The 12,272-nt window shown below is 40.7% G+C and overlaps 1 protein-coding gene across 1 annotated transcript in view; it reads right to left on the reverse strand.

Annotated features, from left to right (window-relative positions):
* THEMIS (thymocyte selection associated) overlaps positions 1-12,272 on the reverse strand; it is a 161,691-nt gene that overhangs the window by 65,758 nt on the left and 83,661 nt on the right. The window contains exon 4 of the mRNA XM_055310142.1: positions 7,274-8,322. Coding sequence (XP_055166117.1) covers positions 7,274-8,322 — 1,049 coding nt within the window. The remainder of the gene's footprint in view (positions 1-7,273; positions 8,323-12,272) is intronic.

Raw genomic sequence — 12,272 nt, forward strand, 5'->3', positions numbered from 1 at the left:
GGAAGTTGGCAATTCAAATGCCCTTACTTTATAAATAATGTGTGCTGAACATTCCAAACTACTGATTATTCAGTGATAGCTGGCCATTTCTAAACAGAGATTTCCAGGTTATGAATGTTTAAAAAAATGAAAAATATCCTAATCTTCATACAAGCCAGAAATCTAATGCTAAACGATTTCCCACAAATATCATTCAGTCAATTGCCAATCCACTGGGAAAATAAACAAAATTTTTAAATGACTTTTTTTGCAGCTAAAAACTAATAATCACTAACATGGACTCGGGACGTGTTATCACATGGGACACATCATACGTGTCCCAAATCACATATTTGGTGGTCTATTTTAGTTCTTGACTCCACAGACGGGAGAGGGCGGCAGGGAGGAGTATTCACTAATGTTTTTCATCAGTCTTTCCTCACTCCCCTGCTGAGAACATTGTCAGTTGAAAACTCAGAGAGGGTCAAAATTTTGGTTAATTCAAGTATTTCCGAGTAGGAGTACACTTCAGCCTCCCAGAAGGAAAACAGGGTTCTTTGGACATAAACTCTCCAGAGAAAATGAGTATTTTATTATTATTATTTTATTATTAGTTGGATAACATTTGGTGGCATTTATTTTTTTGGTTGACATTTCCTGAAAATCAGGCCATGTCTCCTAATACTTGATTCTAACCATTTTTTTTTTCAGTTAAAAGTCATTTAAGCCGTTCTTTGACTATCCAGCTACAAGTATTAGTATAGGACATATTATGCCGGAGGAACACTTTAAAAGTTCTGTTTACCCTCCTACTTCCAGAAGCACACAGGGAACGTGTAACTATTCCACACTTTCCTTTGGGTACAGAGTTCTGTCTGCAAGGTTTCAGCTGGAACTTGACTTTGGCTGATTTTCAACTTAGCACTTCCTTTATTCATCCGGTCCCCCACCTCTCCCCTTTTTCACTTGCTCCTACTACAGTTGGCTGTTTATGGGCTCAGGCCTGTACTAGGCTACAGATCTTGGGCAACTCAACACCCGTGGCATCTTAATCTGTAAGTGCCTTAACCTTGAGGACAGCTCAATGTCTGCTAAAACTATGCTAAATTTGTCAGCTTTTTAAAGGTTGATCATAAGTTCCCTCTTTCTTATTTCTCAGATTTAAAATCCCAATTTTTCAGGTGTGTCCATGTTCCGCCATCTTTGTCTTTGGCCTCCGAAGGCTGCCAACACATTACTTTTCCCTGTTCTCAGGGAAACAGCCTTACAGCTTGTACGTCAGAGGGAGAGAATGCATCCTGAGGAGACAGATAGCAATCCTGGGAAGTGCAGAGTTGCTTACAAATCCAAACTACATCAGGTCAACAAAAACAAAAGCAGAGGATATAGCACTATTCTCTAACGATCTAGGTTCACCCTGGGAGCGTAGAGTCTTTCCTTTTCAGCCACTAATGGTCCCAGCAGGTCAGAAGCGAGTCCTGGCACTGGCAGCAGCTGGTGAGCATGCTTCCTGCACCTCCCAGGAACTACTGCCTCCCTCTGCCTTTCTCAGCCCTCACTTTCATTCTGGTACCGGGTTTGTTTTCTGCTCAATTCACACTACCCTGCCATACTGCCTCCCTTGCTCTTTGCCTTAATGTCTCCTGTGGGTGTTCTTGTCTGACAGAAATCTAGAAATTCTGGCGGCAAAATGGGCACTTGGGCATTAAATAGCCAAACAGAGTTAGTGAAATGCAAGATTTCTGGTCCCAGGTGCAGTCTCTGAAGCTGTGGAATATCTCATCTTTCAACCAAAGGTTTGTTTTTCTATCTGGTTATAGGCCCTTTCATCCGAATGCAGAAGTTACATTTCTCCTGTGTGGCACTCGGAAGTCATAGCCATATATATCTATGACAGGCGAAACCCCCAGTGAGTCCATGTTCTTTCAAAGTCTCTGAAACTACTTCTGACATAGGAACTAACCCTCAGGAAAGGAGAGTCAGCCCCAGAACATTCCCATTTAGGAAACAACTTTCAACCCATTTATTGAGTCACTTTATAAATTGTTTTCATCTGATTAAGAAACAGAATGCAAAGATCTTACAGATACGATGTCTACATTGTCATAAGCCCAGAAGGAACTTGGACAGGTCACTCAGGATGTTTTCATCCCTTTGTTCAGTCCCCATAAATTATCCCCCCTCACAGCTACCACATTTTCAAAACGACAAAAAAAAGTCCTTCCACATAAAGCTTCCTAAGCCCTGCACTGTACTGTCATCTCCTGGCATCTACCCCACACCGCCCTCACCTGCCCTTGCTCATATCCATATTGCGATTCTCAAAGTGCTACTACAATCGATTCTTCATTTTAGGCATTGCTAAAGGTAGAGAGCAGTTGGGATCCTACCCAGGAAAACAGTTATTTCTATGTAGCCTCGTTTCTATAACCTGTCCCCATATATTCTCAATTTCTGAACTTCTTAGATGAACCAGTAGGGTTTATAACTGATGATGGATACCTGTGCTCTTCAGTGGCACATGCATCCATCCTGTGGTTTAACACTGCAAGAAATGATCTTGTAAAACTAATGGCCCACTGGGAAAGGGCAGGTAAACTTGCATCATGAGGAATCTAATACTCTTCTCTACATATATAATAAGTTATTTTAATGAGTGAAGTGGGTTTGAATACTTAGACTCTGAATAGGCCTTGCAAATTGTTCCCTGAATTTAAAGCAATATTCCATATGCAATTCAAAATCTTAGAGGCTTGTTTTCAATGGCTGCTTCCTGCCTGTGGAGTATAAAAAGTGTTCGAACCAATCACTTCTAAAAGTACACATAGATAGAAGGGCTTTAATGTAGATATCAGAAGAAACATAAAAGAAATATATGAAAGGATGACATTGTGATGATAAGAAATAGTTGGTTGCAAGACTTTTCAAGTAGATTATGCAGAAGCTGGCAGAGCTTCTGTTTATATTCCAAAAATGATCCACTAAGCAGATTTCTATCTTCATGGTAAAAAAAAAAAAGTGTTGAAAATGAGGTCAGTAGGTCCGAGCACAGGTAAATTATAGCATTCTCTGACATTTTAAAGTGATTTCAGAGAAAATACACTTCTTTATCTACCACAGCAGCATCGATGAAACCAATTATAAACAAAGAATTATAGACCCTTCTCAACTGACTGATAAACTTTCAACCAAGCAGAAGCGTCCTGATAACATCACTGACTTAGGGTTTCCTAGCTTCTTTTTTCACCTTTTCAGGGACAAGAAGTCTGTTCCAACATATTATTTCAAAATTGTCCTCCCATTGACTCTCAGTCAAAGTTGTAATGGAAAATAAGAATGCGCTCTTTGCCACACAGTGGCTCCTTAAATGTGTACAATAGTACCGGCCAGCACCGAGTCATTTCAGTTTAGACTGTCACCCAGATCCCTCAACTGTTTCTCAGGTGAAAGTAGCTCCTAGACTTTTAAGCATTTTAACAAATGACTCAACATTTAACAAACTTCTACTAATCAATAGTCTTTAAAATGGGGCTCAGAGGGGCTCCCGGGTGGCTCAGTCAGTTAAGTGTCCGACTCTTGGTTTCGGCTCAGATCATGTTCTCAGGGTCACGAGGTTGAGCCCCGTGTCAGGCTCTGTGCTGGACACGGTCTGCTTGTGATCCTCTTTCTCCCTCTGACCCTCTCACTTGTGCTCTCTCTCTCTGAAATAACTAAATCTTTAATAAGAAAAAAAGAAATGAGACTTAGACGAAACCATGTGGGGTCTAACCAGTGAAAAAGCAATAGGAATTATCAAGTCTATCTGGAATCCTACACGTATGAATTCAGTCAAAGGTTGCATTAGTTTCATTTTTGTAACTGTGAGATCCTAGAAAAAAAATATATATATATTCTTGGTTCCTGACATGGGTTCCTAAATTCCTTAGAATTACCTAGGTGACAGGAATATACTTTTGTTCTACTGAGGTGACTCTGAGTGGGCTTCTGGATGGGAGCTGGTCACCAGAAAAACCACCCCACAACCAGAAGCTTGGAATTTTCAACTTCTCCCCCACTGTCCACTCTGGAACTCTCCAGAGAGGGAAGAGGGACAGGAAATGGAGTTAATAATTGATCATCCCTCTGTGAGGAAGCCTCCATAAGAATCCCAAAAGTATGGGGTTTGGAGAGATACACCAGGAGGGTAGAATGTCCAACTGTACAGGACACACACTCCTGTGTTCATGACCCTACCAGACCTTGCTCTGCTTATCTCTTCCTCTGACTCTTCATCTGTATCCTTTACCATATCCTTTAATAAACAAGTAAATGTAATCCCTGAGTTCTCTGAGCCCTGCTTAGGGAACTCATTGCACCTGAGAAGGGGCTTGTGGGAACCTCCAATCTGTAGCCTTCTTGGACAGAAGTTCTAGGCAACTGGAAGACCTACTACCTGCAATTAGCATCTGAAGTGGAAGGCAGTCTTGAGGGACTCAGCCCTCAACATGTGCAGTCGGTTGCTAGCTCCAGGTAGGTAGTGTCAGAATCGAATTAAGCTTTAGGACATCCACTTGGTGTCAACAAATTGCTTGGTGTCAGAAACCCCACACATCTGGTGCCAAGAGTATTATGAGTGTGGCAGTTGTGTGAGAGTAAAGGAGAAACACAGGAGAGGCATCTGGAGGGCTTTCCAAATCAGTAACTTAGGCATAACTGGTTGTTCTGTGAATTTCTCTCCTAATAAAACACTTTGATCGTTTTCATTTGACGTTCTGTGAAATGACATTTTAAAAACTTTTAACCTGTTTTTTCTATGACTGTGTTCTTAGTAGTTTAGAATTTTCGACTCTTTCCTTTCTGATTATAATGGACAGCTCCAGATCTTCACGTACTGTTCCATTATGTCTACAGCTTGAGAGAACCAGTCCTCGTTCCCTTCCCCATCGATCTTGGCTGTAGTTGTGGCAGCCAATGAATTGATTGAACCAGGAGATGGGCATATGCTCCGAAGTCCCAGTTTTTTTTTTTTTGTTGTTGTTGTTTTTGTTTTCTTAAAGAGATGCTATTCTCATCAAGTGGTGAAACTATAAGATGCTGGACCCATCATTGTAGTGTGCCTCGTATGAATAAAACCAGTCTGTGATGAAAAGCAAGACCCGCTTCGGCCATGTTCAACATCCTGTGTCCAAGTGTCCCTGAGGTTTAGCTGCACCCTCAGGTTCTCCAAGGGTGCATGAACTCAGAAATTCATTAAAAAGAAAAAGAAGGGGATCCCTGGGTGGCGCAGCGCTTTGGCGCCTGCCTTTGGCCCAGGGCGCGATCCTGGAGACCCGGGATCGAATCCCACGTCGGGCTCCCGGTGCATGGAGCCTGCTTCTCCCTCTCCCTCTGCCTATGTCTCTGCCTCTCTCTCTCTCTCTATCATAAATAAATAAAAATTAAAATGGTAAAAAAAAAAAAGAAAAAGAAAAGCCACTTTGCTAAAAACAGCAACAACAACAACCCACAAGTCCTAACTTACATATAGATTTTTCTATGTTAAGCTTTTACTTATTCCCCCCCCCCCACTCAACCGATGTCCTATATGAGCTTTCTGCTGCTGCTATGACACAGACATGGTGCCTGGAACAACACACACTCATTATCTTACAGTTGTCCAAGTCAGAAATCCTACCCAAACCTCCCTGGCTAAAGTGAAGGTGTTGGCAGGACCATGTTCCTCTCTGGAGGCCTTAGGGGAGAATGTTTTCTTACCTTGTCTAGCATCTGGGGACCATCTGTACCCCTTGACTCAACTCTCCCTGCCTTCATCTTCAAAGGCAGCAACCCTGCCTCTCTGTGACCATTCCTCTGAGTGACATCTCTCGCTGGCCCTGACCTCAACTGGGAAAGGTTCTTTTAAGGATTTGTGATTCAGTGGGACCTATCCGGTTAATCCAGAATAATCTCCTCACCTCAGAGTCCTTAATTGTAAGCACACTTGCAGAGTCCCTTTTGCCATCTCCTGTAACATCCTCGCAGGTTCTGGAAGCTGGGCATGGACATCTTGGGAGGGTGTGGGGGAGGATTATTCTGCTGACTGCTAAAGATGAAGCCAGTATTCCATCTCTCACACCAGTCATTCAGCAATGTGAATATATTAAACAGGAGAAGCCAGACACTCTCCACATTAATAGCAGCCTGTTAATCAACATTATTTGGGACCAACTGTTCAATTTAAAATGACTCCTTCAAGATCATTTTTCTGGAAAGGCAGTTTCTGCTGCTTTTATCTTTTTTTCTGAAGATGAGCTGGAAGGTTCTTACTGGATGTATCCGGCCTACACTCAGAATGCAATCTTGGAGATGTAAAATTAAAAGTATTTTCATACCCACAGACTTGAAGCCTGCGGCTGCTATCATTCCTGAGTATAGAGAGTAAACACAGCATCTCTCTTTGTTTTACTAATTGCTTTGTTTCCCCAAGCTGCTAGCACAACATCTGCCGGGCCAGAATGCACTTCTTGCACACACCAGAGAACCACTGCCCGCCAGATAAACGACCTACGCTCCACGGTGTGAGGGCAAGTGCTTTCCAGGCACTCAGCAGGCAGCTATCAAGAGGCAAAAGAAGAGAGCTATCAAGTAGAAATAAAGCTGACACCCCCACCCCTCCCCAGATCTTTACAATGGTTATGGAGCTGTTGATTCTGTTAGGATCTCACACTGTCTGCGATTTTATTGATTTTGTTTTTCAATAGAACTGTTAAAGATTACAATCCTCAGATAGGCAGACTGTGGGCAGATGCTCATATGCTCACACACAGTTCTGCCAAGATATTTTTACATCTTTCTGCACATAAAACAAAATGAAGACATGTGTTAGAGATGCATGCTATTGGTAACCCCCTCGAAGATGGGAGTTTGTTGTATGCTCATTTCCTGGAGGAAGTACTAAAACAACTCCACCTAGAAAAAAGAAGAGCACTTCCAAAATAAGACAGATTAGCTTCGGAGGCACCTTATAAAACATCCCTAATTACTAAAAACCCATCGAGACGGCAATTTGGGTCATCATATCCAAATGTCATCCCTGCTATTTCTAATTCAATGTAAACTTCTTGTCACATCTACTGGTTAAGCATCAAGATACAAAATGCTACAACAGCTTATGCTCTGTTGATGTTCATTCATCTACTGGGCATCAGAAAGGCTCATTTCAAATATGGCATGAAAGAGAGAAGTAAGCAAAAAAACACAAACTTGAAGGAGACTTGGAATGAATTGCCTCAAGAAAAATGCTAAAAAAGGAAAAAGCACAAAACCATAGTCTTACCTTGGGAGACTTAGGCAGTCCCACAGCCCTGTCTTCGGGGAAGGTGAGTGGGGTTAGCTTTGTCTCCTCCACTGAGGGATGTTTGGGAGGGCGAGGCGGGGGGTGAGAGAAAGAGCTTTCATATCTTCGCATCATGTAATATTGTTCTTCAGTGATCTCTTCCACCAGAGTCCTGACGAGAAATGATCCTGTGTCCCTAGAAAAACTATTGACTAACTGAACAGTCATATTTAAGCGGCTGACAGGAACTTCCCAGCACTCCCTGGGGTTGGCAAAGCCACTGATGAGTAGGTAAGAGTCTGTGATAGCTTCCTCCAACCGCAGTCCCGGGGTAGCCGCCAAAATGTCTTCTTCAATGGAAAGGTCTCTCACAGATACCTTCACGTTGAAGGGCAAGCAGAACTGTGCACAGAGCTCAGAGATCTGGTACTGTTTCTTATCATGAATCACCTCTACGAAACCTCCTTCCATGTACAAAGGGAGCAGTGTCGCCTCATAGGATTTTTTGAGGATTTTTTCACAGGCCAGCACATTCACCACTTTTTTGATTCCCTCACAAAGGACTTCAGTCGTCTCTGAGTGATGCACTAGGAACTGGTCCCCAACAGATACGGATGACAGCTCGTCATGAGGGGGATGAAAGGCTTTGGTGGCCACCACGTGGAGAGGCTCCTTTTCACTCTTTGCTATCTCAAGGTCATAGGCAGTTGGGAACTCCCGAGGCCGCCGCTTGAATTTGCCTTTATAGCTAGTGGGGATCAAGAAGTGCCTTTTAGGAAAATTGCTTCGAATTTCTGAAGCTAAGATCCTTGATGCCTGGTACTTTTTATGGATCACAATGGTTTTCCCAGGCTTTAAAATGCTTCTGGGCAGCTGGTTTCCTTGAGGTGCCTCTATGACTTCAGCCACTATGGGGAACTCTTTACTGGTCATTTCATAGAGATCTTGTGTAGATAATAGCTGAAGAAACCAGTTGGCATCATAACTGTCAGTGATGTCTTTGACTTCAACATCTAAACTGGGGAGGATGCGGACTATATCCTTTCGGACTGAAAAAAGAAAAAGACTATGATATTTTGTCCATCAAAATGTTGCTCTGAGATAGTATTAGAACCTCTCCTGGTGCCATAGATAAATTCCATTAAAAAAAGTCAGATGTTCATGATATAACATTTCTTATGTATGACTCTCTTTATCTCACATTTTAAAATGAAGTAGATCATATGTAAAATCAACACCCATAAGCTCACTTGTGGGTGAGCTTAAAAAAGAGGTATTAACTGGTCCCTTAGAGCCCTGTGAAGTTTATCAAAATCTCAGCCTCCTCACTACAACCTGAGGGTAACCATTTTCCTGATTCTAGAGTTGATCATTCCCATTTTAAAAATAGCTTTAGCATGCATGACATAGATAAATATATGTGCATGTGTACAAATGCATATCTTTGTGTGTATATATCTCTTTCAGAAGGTTTATAATATCATTTGAAGTCATGCTCTTGAGGTCCAGCCATAACCTATGAAAGTATCTTAGAGGACGGTTTCAGTACTTCGAATAAGACCCTTCCTGCATAAGGCCAAAGACATGCATTCTTTACACGAAACTGTAACCTCTTGCAGAACAACACTGCAAGATCAGGGGATATAAGGTACTTATGATTAATATATGGAAGTGAACAAGATGAAATCCTTTTCCAACGTGATAGTTATTCTTTCTCTGCTAATGTTCCATTAATACCTGGATAAAAAAGGAATGTCACAAGATGGGTCACAGTCAGAGGAGCCATTCAGCCATTTAGATATGCTGGTGGGGTGTTTACCAAATATATTCTTTGCCTAATGTGGCACGGGGGACTAAGCACCCACTATCCTAAAAGTCTTTGTTTGAGACTACAGAGATACTTAAAAGACTGTCCTAAAATTAGTCATCTGCTGTCTATGCGCTATCCCACATGGATGGTTATGGTAGTCTTGATTTAGAAATAAATTTACTATTAAGAGGATTGTATAACAGTTTATATTTTCTTGACATTTCCTACCACCACCATTTTCATGATCCACTGTCTTTTCCCAGTATCTCCAGCCACCCTTCTGTCAGCACACTTTCTGCCTTGCATGCTTTTGGAAACAAATAATTTGAGATTTTGAAGACAGAATTTTCTCTTAAAAAGCATTACATATGTTATTATTTCTTATATTATTAACTTTATGCACCATTTGGAAACTATAACTATAATTTGCCATATTACTTGCAGATGCTGTGTAACAGAGTTCCTGAGGACATAACACAAAAAAGCATTATTTTATTTTCTTGAATAGAGAACAGAAAAAAATCAATGATTGTCCACAGGGTGAAGGTCTGTAAAAATTCTTCATTTAAAAATATAAAAAGAAAAAAAATAATAAAGAGAGAAACGCCTGGGTGGCTCAGTGGTTGAGCATCTGCCTTTGGCTCAGGGTGTGATCCCAGTACAGAGGATTAAGTCCTGCACTGGGTTCCCTGCGGGGAGCCTGCTTCTCCCTCTGCCTGTGTCTCTGCCTCTCTCTGTGTGTGTGAATACATAAATAAAAATAATAATAAAATAAAAATACAAAGATAAAAAGAAGGCTAAAAGAACACTTCTTACCTTGGTCAATTCATTGTAGATAGTCTAGCATACCCAAACTATTAAGATCATTGATTGCCACAGACTACCTTACCCCCCAAGGTAATTAAAAAACTCTAAACTCTCAGCAAGTTGGATAGGCACGAATGAGATTTAAGAATTGTAGAACTAGCACTAGGTAAGGATCATAGCCTCATGCCGTTTCTCAAGCTGAGGAAACAGCAAAACATTGGCAGAACAGATATCATTAAGGACTTTCTGCGGACTCTAAATAGATCTATCAAAACACAGGGACCCTAGTGTAACCTAGACCCCAATCTATATTTGAGCACTATAGGTATTGTAGGTACAAGAGTCTTTGATTATTTTGTTGACCAATATATCCCAACATCGGGAATTGTGCCTGGTACATAGTAGGTATTCAAAAAATGAATTGAATAAATTAAAAACTATTACCAGATCAATGTCCTTGATTGAGTATTAAAGGATATGACCTGTTAAATAAGTAGGCTTCTATATAACATTTCATTGGTAAAAAATGAATTTCTATGGCTAATATATCATAGAAAGTATTGTATATTTCATTTAAAGCCTATGCTCTGTTAGGTTGTACTTTATCTTACTCAATGGCTTATTCGGTGCAACAAATATTTTTACTATTTAATTTCTACGAAACAACAATCTAGACATTTTAAGGTATGAAAATAATCACCATAAATATGCCTTAGTAGAAGATTCAATAAGGAAAAAATAGTACATGCAGTAAAAATAAACGATTCTTCTTAGATCCACTAAAGAACTGAGGTTACAGGGCAAACTGTCACCCCCAAAATGAGAGAAATAGGTGAATATGGACTTACAGCTTGTTGGGAGCAGAAAGTACCACTGGATCCAACAGCTACTAAGAACACGTTAAGGGTAATTAGCTACTTGCCAGAGACAAAACCTAGACAAGCTTGAGAGATAAAGTTTCTGAGGTCCAGGTTTAGGGGGATCCTCCCACACTTTCTTGAGTTTATTCCCAAGAGACCCACCAGGTTCTCAGTGTGAAGATCAGAGAAAAATCCCCTCATGCTTCTGGCAGAGTAATGGAAAAAGCCATAGCATTCAGTTTTCCTTAAGAAAGGTCTACCCTCAAGGAAAACTTTATACCGCAGCCTAACCAACTTGGGTTTTACCAGAGTTTAACTGATGTAGAGGAAGGGAAATACCCAATTATAACTTCTATCTTTCCACATGGGGAAAGGGAAATACCCACCTCCAGCCCCCACTTGCCATATCCTATCTCATCTAAGGAGGCAGGGGGAAGAAAGCGGAGAAGCACTTGTGAAGGGCACAGGGCACAGGGCCACTAAAAGAGCAGACCTAATTACAGGATTATAGAATGCATCTCCTCCCCTACACCTTCCTAATCCTATCAACAAGACCTCTGTATAGTAACAGGGGATTACAATTGAAGCATTTACACTTCTGTTTAAGAAGAGATCTCTAGGGAAAGACAACAGGGGAGACAAAAAACAAGGACACTGCATAAAATTTTAGCCTCTGACATCTAAAGCTACAGAAAACAGTAAATACAGACTAACTCACAGCAAGATAAACGTAAAGCCTCACATTAAAGGCCTATTTGTCTCGGTTTCTTTTATCTGATACATCATGTCTAGCTTTCAACAAAAAATGACGGAGTATATTAAAAGGCAAACAAACAGGGTAGTCTGAAGAGACAAAACCAAACTCAGATATGCAGGGATTTTGGAATTTTCAGATTGGGAATTTAGAATACGATTAATATGTCAATAGCTCTAATGGAAGTCATGGCAGAAAAGACGGGTAGCCTAAGCAGAGACATGGAAATTTTGTAAAGAATTAAAAGGAAATGCTAGGTATTAAAAACACAACAGATGTGGTGAAGAATGACTGATGGGTGCATCACTAGAGTGGACATGGCTAAGGAAAGAATCAGTGAGCTCGGAGATATACCAAGATATATCAATACCTTAACGGAAAAAGCAAAAGAAAAAGAATGGAAAAAAAATGTACAAAACCAAAAAAAAAAAAAAAAGAATGAAAAAAATGGAGGATACCTAGCATTGTGGCGTAACTACAAAAGGTGTAACATGCATACCATAGGAATGCATACCAAAAGGAACACAAGAGAGAAAGGAACAGAGGTGATATTTGAACTAATACTGGTGAGAATTTTTTCAAAATTGAGGAAGCTTAGAAAACAGTAAGCTTGATAAATACCAAAAAAACCTACACCGAGGCATATCATATTCAAACTGCAGGAAATCAAAGAAAAAAGAGAAAACCCGAAGGAGACAGAAGAAAAAAAAATATCTTACCTCTAGAGGTAGAAGGATAAAAATTGGATTGTACTTCTCTTCAGAAACC

The sequence above is a fragment of the Nyctereutes procyonoides genome, unplaced genomic scaffold, assembly GCF_905146905.1.
Source record: "Nyctereutes procyonoides isolate TBG_1078 unplaced genomic scaffold, NYPRO_anot_genome, whole genome shotgun sequence".
Lineage (NCBI taxonomy): Eukaryota > Metazoa > Chordata > Mammalia > Carnivora > Canidae > Nyctereutes > Nyctereutes procyonoides.